This window comes from Poecilia reticulata, chromosome 18, assembly GCF_904066995.2.
Source record: "Poecilia reticulata chromosome 18, P_reticulata-male-v2, whole genome shotgun sequence".
Taxonomy (NCBI): domain Eukaryota; kingdom Metazoa; phylum Chordata; class Actinopteri; order Cyprinodontiformes; family Poeciliidae; genus Poecilia; species Poecilia reticulata.
In genome coordinates, this window is record NC_088847.1 from 13,502,998 (window position 1) to 13,522,435 (window position 19,438).

A 19,438-nucleotide genomic window follows, 5' to 3' on the forward strand; every position below is an offset into this window, starting at 1 on the left:
AATCTCTCGTTATTCTGACATTTAGCAAATAGAAATAATTTAGGCAACACTTACTGACCTAAACCCTTTGTGTGATGTAATCTCAGAGTTTATGTAAATGTCAACACGTTTCCAGCCACATACGAATAAATCTGAACACACAAGACGGTGAGCTAGTATTACATTTATTCTGAAAGGCACAAACAAAGATGGTGTTACGAATTGAAACAGCGCCACACTGTCCATGTCACTTTCTCTGTAATGTTGACTCTTCATTTAGCACCTTAATATTTGGATTATACATGATTTATAAAGTCACGCATACAAAACAAAACAAAACAACAAAAAAATTGGTGAATAACGTGAGTCAATAACATAAAAAATAAGGATGAGGAGCTGTATCACATTTAAAGAAATACACCGAATGTCATGAAAAGGTACCGCCATAAGCACGTGGTGTCACATTCAGAACATCGTGGTACCTTTCAGGTCAGGAGTGATCTGATTCATTTCTTGATTCCCGCTGACGTGTTTGGACCTTCTTCCTTTCACATTGGAGCGAACGCTTTACATAGGAGCTGCAGATATTTATGTACAGAGAAGTTCATTGTCAAACAATGTGGAACAACATCTTATGTACCTGGAGTGTTTCACGTCTCAAAAAAGTAAGGCACTCATCAAAAAAAAAAAAAAAAAAAAAAAAAAAAAAAAAAAAAAAGAACAAAACAAAACATACCATGCATTCAGGACTGGATCCTTCTTCCAGTACATGGTGTACCTAGCGCCCTCTAGTGTTAAACTCTGCTCTGTGTGGCACCAGGGAGGGCAGATCTGAGATCAGCGTCTCAAGCTACAGAGCAGCTCCGCCAGACTCCTAAACGCTGTGCTGAAACTTTGCTTCAAACACAGAAGAAGTACCCGAACAGACGAGTCTTTCTGAACCGTTAAAGCTGTACTTTTTTTTTTTTTTTATTTAAGCAGAAACTAAACTTATTGGTACATTTAATCAAACCATATTCCATATCAGCTTGCTTTTTTTTTTATTTCTTCTGTAATTTTAAACCCTGTTTTACCTAATTTATAACCAAAGCCCTTCCTCCGATGGGCGGCGTGAGCTCGCCGAGCAGAACCGTACGCTGCCTTCACACGAATAACAGATCAGCGCAAAGAAAAACAAAAACAAAACAGAAAGCAATCTACATGACGTCCACAAAGAACTCGCTGGGGTTGCCCATGGCCAGGTGGAACGACTGACGGGACGCGGTCAGCTCTGGAGGCACAGAGCCCAGGTCACGGGTGGGAGGGGCCCCCGGAGGGCCCCCCGGTGTAGAGGAGGGAGGAGGGGGCAGAGCCTGGTGCATGGGGGCTGCCGACAGCTGCTGCGGGTGCTGGAGAGCGTGGGCGGCCATGGCCGGGTGTGGATGCTGGGGCACCATCATCAGCATCATGGGGTTGTAGGGCAGGATGCCCGGCGGGTACGGGGACATGTGGGGGGGCTGCGGCATCCGGTGGTGGTGGGAGCGCTGCGACGAGGCGTGGCTGTGCTCGCTGGGGGCCGACGAGCCGTGGCCGCGCCTCAGGCTGCCGCGGGTGGAGTACTCCGATTCACTGCCGCTGCCGGAGCGCGACTCGGCGCCGCCGCCGTCTCCGGAGGGGGATTTCTCCCCCCCGCCCACGGTGCTGCCAGGGCCCTTGCTGCTGCGCCGCCGCTCGCCCTCGCTCCTCGTCGAGCCGCTGCTTCGGCTCCCTGAGGAGGAACAGAGGACAAAAACCGTCTCACTCTGCTTTTTCCAGATCTAAATGTTCTCATTTCAGTCGGTTTGGGTCAAAAGTAGGAAAATTCTGTTGAGCGCCAATTTCCTAAACTATTCAAAACTAGTGAATATAACGGGAAGCCGTGTATTCCTAATCCAAAAATTCTAAAATTCAAATTAACTAAAAAAATAAAATAAAATAAAAAAAATGCAAGTAAAATGTCTTGCATTAAATGTCTCGGAGGTGCCAAAAATCAAGCCAACTGGGATTTTTGGTTTATTTGATTATTTATCAACGTGGTACTTTTTTTTTTTTTTTTTCACTGGACAAATAATAATAATCAATTTAATTTGTACCGCACTTTGCATTAGAAAAAATCTCAAAGTGCTACACAGTGCAACTAAAAACGTAGATAAAATCAACGATGAAATCAAATGTACTCAAATAAAATTTTAACATTTTATCCTACATACATTAAAAGCATGAGTTTCCGTACATTTTTAACCAGAGTGTCACGCAGTGGTTTACATAAAATTTGCTTGATTTTGTAAACATGTAGGTTCAGATTGACCCCAGAAAACATGTATTAATATTAAAATGATCGCAGCACAAACTAAACTTTTTGCTGCACAAACATTTGACACAAATTCTGTTTGAAGGAGGAGGGGAGTCAAAAGTCAAAAGTTCAAAACTGAGTCCATGATAGCTGAAGTTGAAGAATCCCTAAAACGTCTTTTTTTGTTTAAATGATTATAAACTATATTTCGTCACCTTCGCTGTGCTGGCTGCCCGTGCTGCCCGGAGCGTAGCTGTAGCTGGTGAGTTCATGGTACGGAGGCGGCTGGCTGGAGTAGGGATGCGCTGCGTAGGGCTGGTAGGGGAAGGTGTGCATCACGGGCCAGGGGGAGGCGCCGGGGAGCGGCAGGGGGGCTAGGGTGTCCTGATCCGAGGCGCCGCTGGAGCCGTCGTTGTCGTTCAGCGCCAGGTTGGCCATGTCTGGGTGGGAAGTAAAAGGACAGAATAGATTTAACACACCAACAAATTAATCAAGAGGAGTTTTACTCTTTTGCATATAAACCTCTGCTTATCAGAATATACGCCGTCCGCAATTTCCTTTGGATTGAGATTAACATTGCAGCGACTCACAGTTCTCACAGTCGCTCAGATCTCCGAACACGTAGTAGCACTGCTCGGAGAAGGTGATCTTGTTGACGGTGTGTCGGATGAAGCCGGCCTTCAGAAGGTTGCTGGCGTACTTCCTGGCTTCCCGGCGGTCCTGGAATCCCTCGATGTGGTGGAAGAGCCACTCCACTACGTCTGAGCCTAAAGGAGACGGAGACCAAGAGAGAGAGAGAGAGAGACGGATTCTCAGTGGCACCCAGCAAATAAACGAAACATTCATCTCCGGTCAGACAGTAACAGACAGGAGGTTGATATCAGCCCGTTTCATCCGGTCCAAAGTCTTCATGCAAATTTCTCGGGAAAACGGAGCGTCTTCAGTCAGAGGCTTCTTCAAATTCACTGTGTTACAGACAGCTACAACAGCCACCACTACATACAATAACTCTCTTATACAAGTTACACTAACATTTCATTTACCTCTGGGATCTATAAAGTAGTTTTCAATTTGAATTGACTTTAATTGAAAAGTGGTTTTGGATTGGACAAAAATGCTAACCTTAAGATTTAAGAATAGCTTTGCCACAACCCTTCCAGAAAACATCCAGTCACAGTAAAAGTATGAGGTTGAGTCGCCACTTGTTTGATGTTTGGCTAAATATTAGCGGAGTGCCTTCATGTCTTGACTGGATTTATGATGTTGACCTCTACATTAGAGAAAATCCACAGTGAATTTAAACCCTAAACATTGTGTAATCAATCTTTTCTGACCGATCACAGCGATTTAAAAAGCCTGACTTGCTGATTTTTTTTTTAAATGTCTTGATGCTGTCAGGTGTTATAAGGTCACAACACACCTTCCATGTTCCACTGTTATTTTATTGAAAATAACTGAACGTTTTCTGTCAGCCAGCTCTCTCATCGCAGAGCAAAAGGGGCAGTGGGGGCTTTTCATACCTCTGCAACTGTAAGCAAGATTTTTAGTTAAAACTTTATTTCACCAGGCAAAACTTTTATGAACAATTTCTTATTTACGTCAGCCTGAATGTACCAAAATGCTTACGATCCATGGATGAGTTGGGCTTAACATGTTTAAGTATTGCCAGTCACCCAAGATTAAGGGAATCGGGGGTTAACCAGTCGGTCCACCCCTAATATTCAAACAAATGGTTTAAATGCATCATTAATCACCAAAAATAAGCTAGAAAAACATCAGATGAAATTATACCACTGCAGACAATCATGAACACCCAGAGTATAAAATAGTGAAACATGTTGTTCTAAGGCAACTTCAGAATCCCAAAATAAAGTTGAGGAACTCCATAGTAATTTGTTTTCAATGTCTGTAAGCTGCAGGATTTTACGATATAAACAAGTCAGATAAAATAAATTCAAAATAAAAAGCACCAAATTTGGGCTAACGTGTAGATTTTCTAATTGCCGCTTGTGAGTCAGCTTGCAGGTGATTCCAATTTGGCGCATGTTTCCAGCCAGAACAAGTATTTCCATTCGTAGGATTGGGATTTTCCCTCCCTCCCACAGGTCACACGGTTTTAATTCTGGGAGCATAATGGCTGGCCTGTAACCCCCAGAGAGCCACAGAGAGCTGAGGTTTTTTTCCTTTTTTTTTCCTGCAGGAGTTTCTCTTTTTCTTTTCGTCTTACCCAGGAAGGCGTTGGGGATGGTGATTTTAAGCCACATGCGATCCCTGACCTCCAGTCCCGACTCCGGTGAAGCCATGGCCTTGGCGACGGACGCCATGTCAGAGTGCAGCGACAAGTTAAAGTCGTCGAAACCTGGAGGGAAACAGAAGCACACAAAGCTTTACAATTTCAAAACTCAAACATGCTGTATTGATCCCGAAAGGGAAACGAAATACCACCAGTCAGGATCACTTTACTTTCCCACATTTTCAAATCATCGCCATCACATAACATCTTGATGAAATAAACTGCAGTTTGCAGTCGTAAGGAGACGTAAATGTATAAAAGTTCAACAGAAGCTAACACAAACCCACCCGGACTCCATCAGATCAAAATCAAGAGGAGAAGCACATCAAAGCATCTAGCACTTATCACACAGACAAACAGACAGAGGTAAACAGGATTTGTGGGCTAACGTCATTAAAAAGATAAAAGATTAACGGAAACGAAGCCAGCAGAACTTGTGTCATTCCGAACCTCGTCTGGCTAAAACTGAGCAAACAGAGTTGAAAAGCAGACTCACGTTCAGTCTCGGTGACGGAGGAGGAGGAGGTGATGGTGCTGAGGGAGGAGCTGCCCGGATAGGGAGGGTAGGCCCCGGTCATGGCCACAGAGTGGCTGACCCACGCCGCGGGGTCGATGGGTCGGATCGGCTCATCTGGCAGAGGAAGAGGAGGAAGAGCTGACCCACTGCGGCGTTTGTCTACCGGAGGACCCGAGGGGCTCGTGTACTCACTGCGAGGCAGCGTGAAGTAGCCCTGAGGGGCCGGGTCCCAGCACTTGGCCACCGTCAGTATGATGGGTCTGCCAAAGCCAAAAAAAAAACAAAAACACACCGATCAGTCCACATCCGAGGCAGAACCGGAAGCATGCGGACTGGAAATCGGCGACTCACCCTGGTTTGTGTACGATCTCTCTGAGAACTCGCACCGCGTCGTCGTTACTCATGTTCTCAAAGTTAATGTCATTCACCTTCCGACGACAAAAAAAAGTTTATTGAAATACTAAACAGTGTTGCAGATTCATCTATTCTGCTTCTGTTTTTTTTTTTGTTTTTTTTTTATTATTCAAGGTTTACAACGCAAAATATTAACAGACGCAGCCGTGCCGAAGCATCAATGCATCATTTGTCTCTGCAGACCTGCAGCAGCATGTCTCCGGGTTCGATGCGTCCATCCGCAGCCACAGCCCCGCCCTTCATGATGGAGCCGATGTAGATGCCGCCGTCCCCTCTTTCGTTGCTCTGGCCCACAATGCTAATACCCAGGAAGTTGTACTTCTCTGCATTGTTGAGACATCAGAGCGGGTCTTTAAAAACGAGCTAAAAGAGTGCATTTTGTCGTTCAACTAAAATATTACTACCGCCGAGTACCGACCCATGTTGAGCGTGACGGTGATGATGTTCAGGGACATCGTGGAGTCCGTCACGCTGCTGAATGACGAGGCCTAACAAACAAATTGATTCAATTACTACATTTGTGTTAAACTTTTAATAAGTTCAAACCATGTAAAAAAAAAAAAAGAAACAAATCACTAAATTTGCGGGAGAGGGTGTCGGAAGTGCTTGTTGTACCCTTTCCAGCCGTGGGGGGCGCTGTTTCCTCCGCCGACGATGTCGTTTCAGAAGCCTGGAGGCAGTGCTCTGCTCTGTGGCGCTGCTGAACCTACAAGTATACAGATCAGGAAAAAAGGTCAGCAGGAAGGTGGCATCCTCTCCTCAACTGTGCTGCAACTCAGAGAAGAAAACAGAAAAGCAAGAATACAAACAAACTAAAGCTACTGAGATTTAGCAAAAGTTGTGCAAAGTGATCAAAGTTTCCTTTCTGATCTTCTCCTTTTGTTTCTATAAAGATGTTGATCCAGACTGCGTATTCAGATTGTCCCAATAGTTTCGCCCTTCGTCTTTCACCTGCTCATGGTGTCGTCATCCTCAGAGTCACAGAAGCTGGTCGTGTCCAGCTCGCTGCTCATCACTGTGCTGGAGCTCTCGTACCCTGCCAGGTGGCGCTCCAGGCGGCTCTGGCCGTTCATGCGGGGCCCTTGAAAATAAACAGAAAACGGGAGAAATCGTGCCGGATGAAGTTTCACGTTTTCCTGTTTTCCTTTTGCAGAGTGGAAAACATTCCACAGTCGAACATTCCTTGATCCTATCTGCCAGCGTTTGGAAGGGTGGAGGCGGGCCAGGTCTGGATAAAGCTCCGTGATAATGGACTGTTTTTTTGTGAGCGCGGAGATGTGGGGTTTCTCACCGTGCTGATCCACGCTCTCTCTGTGGCGGGGTCTCTCCCTCCTGAACGAAACCACGGACTCGGTTTCAGTCTGATCGTCCAAAGTCTCCACGCTGCCCGTAGCATTGGGACTGCAGAGCATAGCAGACATTCAATATTTGAACCATTTTCTGCAATCGTAAAATTTGCAGCTGCCCCTGCGCTTCTTTGAGGATATTTTTTTTAAAGCTCAATGAACCGTTTCGGGTCACGAATGATGAGATTGAGATTGTTTTTTTTTTGTTTTTTTTTAAACACAGCATGCCTGACGGTCAGCTTTTAGTTACAGGCAATGATCCAGTTACCTGTCACTTCAATGAAGTTTTTCACATCTGACACCAACACCTGATATGATCTCATCATATTACAATGAATCCAGAAACTAAAGCAGTCATCTCCCGTGGCTTGAATCTCCTGAGAGGATCGGATAACCGCGGATCCATCGGCAGCTCGAGTATAAGCGCTGTTTTGGTATTACAATGGAGGCGAAACCCGATTCCAGGCACAAAGGCAAATGTTGTGCCAAATGTTAAACCCATGCAGGTAATTCCATCATTGTGTGAAGAGGGATCCATTATCTTCCACTTCACTCTTTGATGCCTCCCCTGGTATGATTTCAGGTGTGTCCCACCGGCAGTGGTCCTTCATTAAGAAACGCTCATGAACTGAGCGTGACCAAAAACACTCGAGTTGTTGCTGCAAATGAGATGCGTTACTCTCTGGTTCCAATCCATTTACTCCAGAGGGAAGAACCGATCTGGGAGTGATTTCACGCCCAACTTACCGGTTTTCCAGTTACGATCTGGGGAAGCAGTTGCATATGCACTCGGTGATCAGGCCGTCTAACACGGTGCCCTTGGTCACCAAAAAAAATTTTCTTTTAATCTAATGACATGGTTAAATTCTCCATGTGCTCTCCAGCTTCCTGTATTTACATTTTGCTCCCCCACCCTGAAAAGATTACAAGTTAACAAAATCTGTTAACTGATTCGGACCAACGTAAACAAACCAGGTGTGAAAACGTCTCTCAAAAGTCTTCGGACTTTCTCACTTTAACGGATTCTTCAGACTTGGGATAGAGAGGAAATTCTTTCTAACATAGAAATATTCACTCTGTCACTGATCTGCAGATTTATAATATACTCCGGAAAGCAATAGCTGTTTAGACTTGACAATTGTTTAAACTTTAAATACTGCTTTAGTACATATTTTCCTAATAATAGAATGTGTCCTCCGATTTAGAGGAAGATCCAATAAATCACATGCTTCATTTTATTCTTTTTCCCCAACACTGGTTTATTTGAAGGAAGAAGTCGAGAACAACTCAGACTAATAGTTGTCCTCTAAACAAGAATATGTAGAAAAATAAAGAGGATAACTGGAAAACAGCACTTTGCTTCTGCGTGTTAGCAATGAAAGAAATCATCAGTTTCTCAAACACTTATTGTGTTTGTTTCAACATCACAGCTAAATAATGAGTTTTATAGATAAATGCATTATTTGACGACAAATCCCTAACTAAAAAGCCAACAGTTGTGAGATTTCTCACATTGCAACAACCTTTTTCGAATGCGACTCCTCTAAATTTAAGCGATGGTCGTTATTGTTCTGCTAAAGCCTCCAAGACTTTCCTTCAGAGGCACGTTTGGAGCACCGTTCAGTAACGGCTTTCTAAAGTCTAAATCCGTTTTTAACGTAATCTTCAGCTAAAAAACCAATCATATGACTGGCTGAACGTGGGAGCTGTGAGTAAACCTGCTTATGTTTACCTCAGCTGGTTTTTAGACACCTTGAAGCTTCGCTGCTACCAGGACTACTGGTACGCAGAGAACTTGACTTTTGTTGAACCATTTTCTTTAGTTGTAGTTTAATAGTTATAATGTCCACCGTTCAGAAATGTGCAAACAAAATCAAACCCATTTGTCTTTTATTCAGTTCTATTAAACACAACGCCAATCACATTTATTGACATGGTCTGATAAAGATGCATGGAAAGTCTTTTAATAAATGAGTTTAATTGCAGGAATCTCACAGTGAAGATATGTAGAAAACTTAACCCTTTAAAATGAGTTTATTTATTTAGCAGGAGTAAAAAAATGATATGAAATACCTAAGAAAACCCCTGCAATTAATGGCCGACCTGCTGTTAATACTGAAACATAACAGAGCTAATTTTTCATTTAGCATTTTTGCTAACTTTGAAAACATTCACTGCACTTAGGTCCTGCTAAATCAATTTTTCTGAATAAACTGAAAAACACTAATTTACTTGGTTGTTTTGTAAACTCTCAGTTGAATAAAGTTCGACACCTGCGTTGAAATTTTGTTTATCATTACAAATACTTCACATATTTAAGACATTCATATACACGCTCTTATTTTGAAGTGGTTGAAAACTATTCACATTGTCCACCTCTACGGACAGAAAGATTTTTTTTCATGAATGCTCCTAAAATAACTGGCTTATATGGCTGTCATGGAGACTCGTTGATCCAAATATGCCCCTGTTGGCCAGAGCACTACAACAGTGAGTTTTGTAGAATTTGACCTATCACTGTGAATAGTTACATTTTTAATATGAACTTTTTAAATAATTAAAATTAACACACATTTGCTTTTCTTGCATAATAAGTTCTCCTTTCTTTTAAGTGTGGCTTAAAAAATGGACCACTGAGCGTATAAGCATAAATTTAAAAAAATGTCCCAGGCACATTTAATTTAACTGGGAGTAAAAAACTGTTGCACCAGAGATTTTCTTTAAAAAAAATTTTTAATTGAGTAACTGCTCAGTATAGATAACAGGAGTGGCTTCAGGTAAGATCAGTTACAAGATCTCTGCAGTATTCCTGCAGGAACCCGATACAGAGAGCGTGAGCTGCTCAAGAATTTCTCTGTCAAAGACACAGAAAAAAAAAAAAAAAAAGTTTACACCAAACTTTAAGTACAAGGTCTGGAAAACCTTCATGTCCAGCATCCAGGTCATGTCCTACAGGGTTTACTGTAGAGTAAATGAGAACAACTGTGCTTTGCTTACTGGAAGGAGGGTGGTCTGGAGTCCCCGATGCCCCCTGTCCTCTCTGCAGGTGGGGGTGGCAGGGGCGGTGGAGGTGGTGAAGGCTGGGCGGTTGTTTCCACAGGGGGCACCACCGCAACTGGAGGCTCTGCAACGGGAGTCTCCGAAGACACCAACTAAGAAAAGAGAGAGACAAACAGAATAAGTGGCGACGAGTTAGAGAAGGACGTACAGGATGGCAAAAAAAGAGAAAATAAACCTATATGTTGAAGCTGAAAGCGAGAGGAGTGGTTGAGAAATTCAGAAGACTGAAAGGAGGAGGAGAAAGGAGGGGAAACGTCTACCATGTCAATTACTTTGACATAGAAACACTCGACTCTTTTCAGACAAACGTCTCAAGGGCAAACTGAAACGCTATCCCACACTTAACCTGTCTCCCTTCATTATCCAGGAAAACTGGCCACACACACAAACAGCAACAATCAGGATGAAAGCCGCGCAGCCTCGGATTACAAGGCGCATGAAACACACAGACAGGAAGGGAGTGAGACTGAAAAATGGAGGGATAAAAAGTTTCAATCCAGAGGTCTCATCACTTTGACGTCGTTGCTCTGAAACGCATTACGCCGCATTAGTGTCACGAATTTTAAAACGTTGACAGTAAAGCGTTTCCTGTAAATGAGCTCCGTCTGCAGAAACGATCCCAAACGATCGGCAACATGTGGACAGACGTCCCTGCATGGAAAGACTTTGGGGATTCCTGCTCCAGTCTGCAGATCACATATCAGCTCCTCTGCTCTCCAACCTTTGTTCTCCTTTTCCTTTAATGTTTTTTTTTTATTTTTTCTCCTGCCTCGATCTTATGCACTTAGCAGATGCTCCAGCCCCCAGACCTACGTTTCTGGGCCAAGTCTCGGTGTTCTGTCTTTGTTCGGATCCAAGCTGCAGGGTGGGGTGAAACAGCTGGGACTTCCACCAGAGAAAAGGAAAAGTATTACAACAGTTGTTTTGGCAAATCGCTTTACTGTAAGCATTCACAGGCCTTGCGACACCGAGCCAGAACTGGAGCATCATCGGACAAAGTCAGAAACGGGGGACCTTTCTTTATGTCCAGCAGGTAGGAAGCAGCTGTGCTCTACCAATGGAAGACGTTTCACTGGAGTTAATTAGTGACGAAATGTCAAGAATATGCGGACTTTAAACTAGACTCAAAGGGTCTGCAGCATAACTTCGATACCAACATTTCAGACGCAAGACTCTTCCACGAAATCATATGCAAAAACTCACTTACTGCAATGTTCAGATTCCTTTCTCGCTCCCCTGGACTAAACTAAAAGATTTAGCTCTGAATCCGTTTACTGGATCACATTTATGTTGATTTCCATCCATCCATTGTTTAAGTGGAGATCATAAAACCCTCTTTTCTCTTCTGAAGTTAAGGAACTTCTTTATAAGCCAGATGAGAAATGTAACTTCTAAACATTGAGTGTACATTTAATGAGTGTACACTGAGTGTACAAAAGCCTCCACGGAAAATTCAGAAATATTTGAATAAAAGCCAACATGTGTAGAAAATTGTCACAAAAAAAAAAAAAAGAACAAGTTTACATCTTCTTACCCACGACACCACTCTGCCGTTAAAACAAGGCAACTTGGCGCCATCATCGGAAATCTCTTCCTTCACCACCCTGGAGAAAGAAAAAAGGAAAGAAGAGATTCAGGAAGCATAAACTGCTCTATTTTCACAACACTGGTGACGGATGAATGTGGTCTCACAGTAGCACAGCTGAGCGGAGGAACATGTTGCTCAGAAGGAGAACAGTGAAAATGTTGGGAGTCAACGAGTCGACACGTCCAGATAAATGCATTTGTCTCAAACCAGGAACACGCGAAGTGAAAACATGACGGTGATTCTCCTTGCAACGTTTTTCCTTTGGGGCAGCGAACATCCATCCATCCATAGATCCATCCATCCATAGATCCATCCAGCCATCCATCATATTTAACAGCAGGCACGGTCTTGATGTACGTTTGCTAAAGTATTACCAAATATTACACTCAGGCACTCTTTGCAATTACAATATTGCACACAGTGAAGGTGGAATAATGGCTAGTTTGATACATTGTGAAGCTCAATCTGAAACACAAAATGTGTTTTATTTATTTTTTAGTCAAGCTGTGCAAATAAACAATAACAAAGAAGGGGAACCGGTGGAAAAATACCAATTTTCCCTAGTCAGGAATGACCACAAAAACGTGATGTATGGTTGTATGATTTGCTCTAAAATAAACATTCAATATTTCAATGAAACAAAGCTGTAAGGTTTGAATTTCTCTCTCTTTTTTTGCCTTATTTTGATGTCATTTACAATTTTCTGTTTCCAGAAAATAGCAAAACAGTTGAAACACTGGGTTCCTTTAAATCAGAGCTGCTTTTGATAAATAATACATTGATCAATATATTTTGATTCTGTTCTGTACTGTACAAACACAACTCCAAGTCTCAATGAGATTTATCTGGATAAATAAATGTAAAATTAAATTAAAAACATTGTTTGAATACCCAATTCGCTGTCAGGAATTCCTGAAATCAGCTAAAATGTGTTAATACCTGTAGGAAGCTTCTCCAGAGGAACATAAACCACTTTTTTTTTTTTGGAACAATAAATGAATTGGTCATTTTATTGGTTTTGCAAAGGCGTCAGATGGGAAGCGGCAGGACTGGATGTGATAGTAGTCACTCTGAACAATACGCGTTATCCTAAAGGAGGCGGCGGCTTTCACAAGCATCCCAGAAACAGCCTGGTGCCGCGCTAAAAATATGCTTCTGGTCTATTTCTAATGGAAGATGTGTCGAACTGCACACAGCGGGCGAGGCAGACGGGCAGTCGGACAGCAGCAGCGCTGAACATATGGAGAGAAAAACATGTCAAGCAAACCAACTTCATGCAGCCGCTAAAATATCCCACAGGTTTCCTTTGATTTTTTTTTTTTTTTAAACAACACACCGTAAAACGGATCAAATCAGTCAGGAAATGTTAGAAAATAAAAACCCACAATCAGAGAAATTACCAAGTAACATTCCTTTGTTTTGGTTGTCTTTCTTTGGATGTTTTTGTGACCTGATCAACTTGAAATCACAAGTTTACCAAATAAAAAGACAGACACTTTTTTGTTCTCCCACACTGTCTGAAGTTGAATCAGGAGCTTTTCTTGCTTTAAGTCAGTTAAATTTACCACAGATATTTCTATTTGCTGGGATAAATAATTTTGGGTAATTCCGACATAAAACAAGAAAGGTTTGGTTTGATTTAACTTCAGACAGTGAGAAAAAAGAAGGTGAATGCGTCTTTATTTGGTGTATGTAAACTTCTGGTTTCACATCTATATGCATTAGATCTATGCAACTAAAAGAAGCTGCTTGCAAATATCAAAAGGCTCAAACGCAGAACCCGCCGTGCGTCCACCTCTGTCCCATCAGAGACAGACAGTATTTGTGAACTTCCCTGCGACACAACGCTATTATTCAAATATTTTTCTCAAACAGGATTACAAAGAGAGCCTCTCAGCCAATATGCAGCCCATTTAGTTGTTTGAGAATCAGTCGGCCTCTGCTGGGCTTTTGAAAGCAGCTGTTGAGTGCCGGTTTAGAGAGAGTCAGCATAAAGCCAGCTTGTTGTGGGAACTGGTGGGAATCTGCAGCAGGAAGCTGGAAGACAGTATTTGTGGACCGCCGGGTGTCGGTTCACAAATGTTTGCTTCATTTATTCAACATTCATATGTCTTCACACACAGTCAGCAGCAGCCGTTATGCAACAATTTTTCCTTCTTTACTACTTAGTCTAATCAAGCAAGTGGAAACTGCTTCAGACAATAAAACAAACACAAGCATCCACGTCTGAGAGACATATGATTCCAGTCTTTAAAAGTATTAAAATCCACTCCGCTGCCGTTCTTCCAGTCCCCTGCAGCCATTACATTCCACCCTCTCAACAGCATCAGCTTTCTAATAATTAATCTTCCTGAAACGGCTCCCTGATGCTCTCCCTGAGCGCAGAAGAGGATCCAGAGACTCCAACCGAGCTCCGCTCTCCCTCCCCGTAGACGATGACCCAGACGACACAGCAAATGGCTGGGATCCCTCCCCTTGAGGTCCAGTGCCGGTTCTGGATCCCCCTCCTCTCCTCCGCCACACACGAGGCTCTGGCCGACAGCTGGCCTCGTACCAGGGCAAATGAAAACACACACTCCTCTCCTGGGTCGACGAGAGAGGAGGGGGGAGGGAAAAAAAATAAATCCCTGCTTCGACTGGACAGCTGACTCGGGAGCTGTGTTTGAATTTTTTTCGTCTGAACTCAGTTGGAGACGTTCGGATGAGTGAATCAGACCCAGCAGCCGGGTTTGAAGTGGGAGGTGGTTTCTACGGCTGATTCTGAGTTTCCGTACTCCGCTGAGTGGGTCGCCCGCTATGTGCGCACAGTCGTCCAGAGTCAAAAACGGTTATGTAACGTCGAGTAACAAAGAGGAAATTTGTCAATGTTTAACATGGCTGGTCGTCTCATGATACAAGTCGATATCAATCTTTTTTTGTTGCTGTTTTAAATTATCTGAAATATGGCGTGATCGCTTCCGTTTTATCCAGTATTTATTTCATGCCTTTCTTCTTATTTTTTAAGCAGTTTTGAGGCTGCTACTGTGCAAGTTACTCAACAAACTGTTGCTAGGTAACCACAGAGCGGGTGAGTTAGTTGATGCCACCTGCCTTTCTGAGTTGGTCCGTGAGAGGTTCAGCCTCTAAAGCGTTTACTCTGCCTACATCCCCCAGAATGCAGTGCGGTTCTGTATTGCAGTTCAGCGAATATTCTATATACTGAATACTTTATCAGATCCACGATCTATTTTTATCACGACAAATCATAAAAATACTCAAATCTCATGTATAATTCAATTGTTTATTTCCTGACTAATTTACAGTCCATTTTCTGACTGTGGCTCCGCATCTAGGACAGCTTATTTATGGAAATAAGACTTTTTCTTGCTTAGCAAACCAAAATACTGCTTTAAAATTGTGATCCGAGAGGGTCAGGAAGGAAAGTGAGTGAAAGGGTCATTTAGTTTTTAACAGAGCAGATTGCAACTTCTCTGTCGGTAATTCCAAAAACAGAACAATAAAAGGAGTCAGACAAAATCCTAAGCTGTGACGTGGCAAAAATCAAAGACAAGTCTCATAATTTAAATATAAATAAATCAAATACTCATCCAGACTGGTAAAATGTTGAAGTCAAATTGTATTCTTTTCCACATTTTTCAAGGATGCGTCAGAACCTTGTGTAAATATTTTCACAGGTAGAAAAGACGAGACCAAGATTACGATACTCAGTTTAACGCAGTATAGCAGGCAGACCATACGGGCAGACTGCAACCACAAAGACGACAGATAAGTAACATTCAAAGTGATTTAAAGTGCTTTGAAAGCCTTTTTATTTGATAAAGCCAATATTTGCAAGAGCTGCAGAACATATCCAAGAAAAATATAAACGTGAACAATAATGATATCGTAATGATAGTCTACTATATTTCAGCTGCTGTGTCTTTGTTACCTGCGACTGATTAAAATATCAGTCCCAGCTGAATGAACTCTTACTACCCTCAATATTCACATTTATTTTATTTAGACGATAATACAAACTTTGGACAACAAATCATTTCATTTTAAGGACCAAGAAGAAGATGTTTGAAATAAAACTAAGATGTTTGCAGCAGTTTCAAATAATAATTTATACACTTTGCTTGGATATTGCCGTTAAACCTTCAAAATAAAAAATGTTTTTTGGCTGTCCAGCTATTTAGAATAAAAATCAATGTTTTGACTTGCAACAGTCCAAAACGGTCAACTTAATTTTGTTGGAAAACTACAGCAACAGATAACGCTCTGCTGTGAGAAACAGAAATCCAATGTTTTTTCCGAGAAAACATGGACGTTCATTCATAAACTAAACATTCTGCGTCTTCAACTCGAGTTTTTCCAACCAAGGGCTCAACATAGAGTCCCAGCTGAAAAAAAAAAAGGAAAGAAAAAATCAAAACAAAAGAGGTAATTTATAATACTCTGGGTATGTTTACGTTGTCAGCAGGGATTTTTACAAGTGCAGCAGTAAATAAACCTCTAGTGTGGTTGACGGAATGCCTCGGTCTGTTGCATAATCACAAAATCCTGTGATGGGTCAAAAATCACAGCCACAAACACACCGAAAGTTACATGAGTAACGGCAGTGACCACGATTCAAAAACTCAGAGTGATTGGAAAATTGGGATGATAAAAAAAGAACAAAGCAGCGGATAATTGTAACGTAGAATCAAAAAGACCCATATTCTTCTAAAATTGTTGAAGATGAAAACCTGAAAAGTTTGTAACCAGCCACACTGAATAGTAGTTTGCTGTACTTTCTAAAAGTGAGGAGGGTTTATTTCCCATCAACAGAGATGGCTGAAAAGCACCCCCCACAGCATGATGCTGCCACCTCCATGTTTTACTGTGGGGATGTTCTGCTGAGGATGGCGCGCAGTGTGACGTTTCCCAGCATGCATCGTGTTTTGGTTAAAAACTTCCATCAAGGTCTCATCTGACCGGGACACCTTCTTCTGCATCTTCTCCCAGCTGAATAGAAATTATTTTTCAAGTATACTGCTCAAAAAAATAAAGGGAACACTTCAGTGTTCACTTAAATGTTAAAGTGTTCCCTTTATTTTTTTGAGCAGTGTATAATCATGTTTATACTTTAAGATTACACACCTATATTAATATTTGTTTTGGTCCCAATATTGAAAAACGTTTAGCTCGGGTATTGTGATGATGTGCCCAATCTATTAGGGTATATCTATTTAGTCTAATTCTGCGTTTTGTGCACTGAGCAACGTCATGCTTCATTATTTATTTCACGTTATATTTAGAAATCCTAATTGCTTAAACTTTCTGAACCATTTGAAAGGTTTGTTGTCATTTTTTTTCAATGTTTCACCAAGATAGTCAAGCTGTTGTTTTTTATCAGTTTCATTTTCTTTATTATTTACTTCACGTTTGCCTTTATACTCCTAATTGCGCTGACTGAACAAATTAAAAGTTGAGCTGCTTATGTTGACCAAGCTTGTGAATCTGATTGTGTTTCAGTGTGTTGTACTGGTGCAGAGTTCTCAAATAAATTTGTAATTCAGTACATTCATGTACGTGTTTGAAAAAAATAAAAAGTTTCAAATCGATTCAAAAATCATCAGATTATTGGATAGTATTATTGGATTATACGATACTAAACCACAGATATCTGTATCGGTATCAAAAATGAAAAAAGCATATTGGTATTTTTAGCACATGTACTATTACAAAATGTAATTAATTTTGTGGTTGTCATATGAGCAAAATTATTAAAGTAAAGCAATCTTGCACAATCGCAAGCTTGAATTCAGGTTTGCCTCTGCAGCCCTGGTGCCATCCAACATGGGGGGAAAAAAACATCCAAAACTACAATGCATTTAACTGAAACCCTGAGGGTCTCACCGGGTGAATAAACCACAAACACACATTCCTCTGCAGGAAAATGCACAGCAGCCACACAGGGGGAGAGAGAGAGAGAGAGAAAAAGAGGATTAATTGATAGAGGAGACAGCTATTTCTCTGAGAGGGTCAGGAGAAAGCCAGGGAATGAAAGGATGGCTGGCAAGCCAAAGTGTTGAAGAGGTAGGGAGGAGGGGGAGAAAATCCTGGCTTCAGTCGTGAAGGAAAGAAAAGGCAAGGATTTCACCAGATGATGGGCTGAGGGAGGAAGGAAGGGAGGGAGGGATGAGGATTAGGGCACAGAAAAGCAGCAGGAACAGGGAATGTTTCCCATTGTAATGATGATGTTTAGTGAGAAATGTCCCAACCTGAAGAAGCATCTTTTAAGAATATTTCTATTTATTCTCCCTGCAGCTACAGATGGAAATACCCCTCCGATCTCTAATTTGGTTCAAGTTTAAGTGCCTGCTCCTGCCCTCAAGACACTTCTCGTGAATTAAGACTACCTTTCGTGGCTTTCCTGCTTGTGCAACGCACCGAAAGCAGTAGAGAGGAAAATCAGAGCAGCTCACCCAAAGTCTTGGTCCATAGACTTGAAAAAGAATTTGTAGTTTGGCTTGTTGAGGACCTGTTTGAAATCCAGCAGGGTGATATTTTCTGCAGCTATGGGGATCTTCACCAAGTACGGGGTCTCCTCTTCGTCGATGTGATAGATGATTTTGGTCTCCGCCATCTCGGCGCTGGTTAAAAGCTGGACGTTTTCCCGGAGAGAGACGGGCTGCGAGGGAGCCGAGGTAGCGTTAACTTTGTTGGGGACTCAGCTAGGTAGCTAACGAGATGCAGCCGTGACGGGACGGGGCCGCTGAGATTTTTCAGCCCGAGCCCACGGACACAAAGCGCTGGGAAGTCCTTGCTCTAAACCTCCGTGGACGACTTCGCGCTCACGCCGACGCTCCTTCCCTCCGTTACCGAGGGGCAGAAAACGGCAAACACGCTACATCCACACGGCTAAAACTTCCAGCAACTTTTCCCCCAACAAAAACATAAAGAGGAGGGGGTTGGGGGTGTCTAAAAACTTTTTCACCGCTTGTTGCGAGCCAACGCGGCGTGTGACGTAAGGACGTTCCCCCCCCCCCCAGGTTTTCTTTTTTTTTTTCTTTTTTTTTCTTTTTTTTTACAGCCATGCTCCCTCTACCAGGTAGTGAGTTCAAGGAGTGCCAGGTATATTTAATTAATTAAAAGAATAATGTTTCTTAAACAGATTGGTTTTTAGAATAAGGTTATGTGAAGTTTATATTTGTAATAAGCAAATTCTCTTAAAAGAATGAATATAAAAAATAAAAAAGATGCCGTATGAAGGTGAAGAAATCCTCAGGTATAGTGGAAAGATAGTGATAAGTTCAGGGGTGTTCTGAAATTTTGTCCATTTTTTATTAATTAAAGAAGCCAAAATTCAATTTAATTTGCTGGATGTTTGTGGTCCCACCTACTTTGAACCACAGCCAATTCATTCACAGCTGCCACTATTGCTTTTTTTTGTTTGTTTCAAAACGTTTGTTATATTGATCAAAATACAGATAGTTTGATAAGATTATGTACTTTTGATCATTTTTGTCTTCAAGTATTTTATATGCTTTACAGCTAAAGAAAGAGAACTGTGTCATTGAATCTCATTCAAAGTCTGTGGATATAATTAAATGTTTATTAATTAATGTTTTTTTTTTTTTTTTTACAGTTTCAGGATATTTTTTCCTGAATTGTATTTTTTATCATGTCTGATTACTAATTGCTCAAAATGTAAACAAAAAAAACTGGTCAGAATCAGGATTGCTGTAAAAATGTTGCATCCTGGGTTTGGATGATAATACCCAACCATTTATGGTGTAGAAATAAAATGAACTTTTTGGGGGTGGGGGGTCACATATATTTAACATACATTTTAAATACAAAGACATTTTAAAGGGGTTTAAAATATATTTACTGAATATTGGTTTCAATAAGAACTGAAGTTGACAACTACAATTACACAATATGCCTATACTGATCTAAAAAA

The 19,438-nt window shown here is 41.7% G+C and overlaps 1 protein-coding gene across 1 annotated transcript; it reads right to left on the bottom strand.

The window, feature by feature from the left end:
* Nucleotides 1–147: 147 nt before the first annotated feature.
* dvl2 (dishevelled segment polarity protein 2) lies at nt 148–18,487 on the bottom strand. Its single transcript, XM_008435442.3, has 15 exons — nt 17,958–18,487; nt 11,455–11,524; nt 9,858–10,012; nt 6,806–6,915; nt 6,466–6,595; nt 6,130–6,220; nt 5,933–6,002; nt 5,698–5,837; nt 5,452–5,528; nt 5,293–5,360; nt 5,080–5,214; nt 4,518–4,649; nt 2,881–3,057; nt 2,506–2,730; nt 148–1,726 (listed from the first exon to the last, which is right to left on the bottom strand). Exons 1-15 carry the CDS (start codon nt 18,116–18,118, stop codon nt 1,176–1,178), a joined length of 2,292 nt encoding a protein of 763 aa, XP_008433664.1. The 5' UTR covers nt 18,119–18,487; the 3' UTR covers nt 148–1,175.
* Between the last annotated feature and the right edge of the window lie 951 nt (nt 18,488–19,438).

Bases quoted from the DNA above. Each gene is read 5' to 3' on its own strand.
- dvl2 (XM_008435442.3), bottom strand. From the start codon at position 18,118: ATGGCGGAGACCAAAATCATCTATCACATCGACGAAGAGGAGACCCCG. The intron at 10,013-11,454 runs GTAAGAAGATGT...CTCTTTTCTTAG, and splicing joins ACGGCAGAGTGGTGTCGTGG to TTGGTGTCTTCGGAGACTCC. The intron at 6,596-6,805 runs GTGAGAAACCCC...TTTATTTTCAAG, and splicing joins AGAGAGCGTGGATCAGCACG to GGCCCCGCATGAACGGCCAG.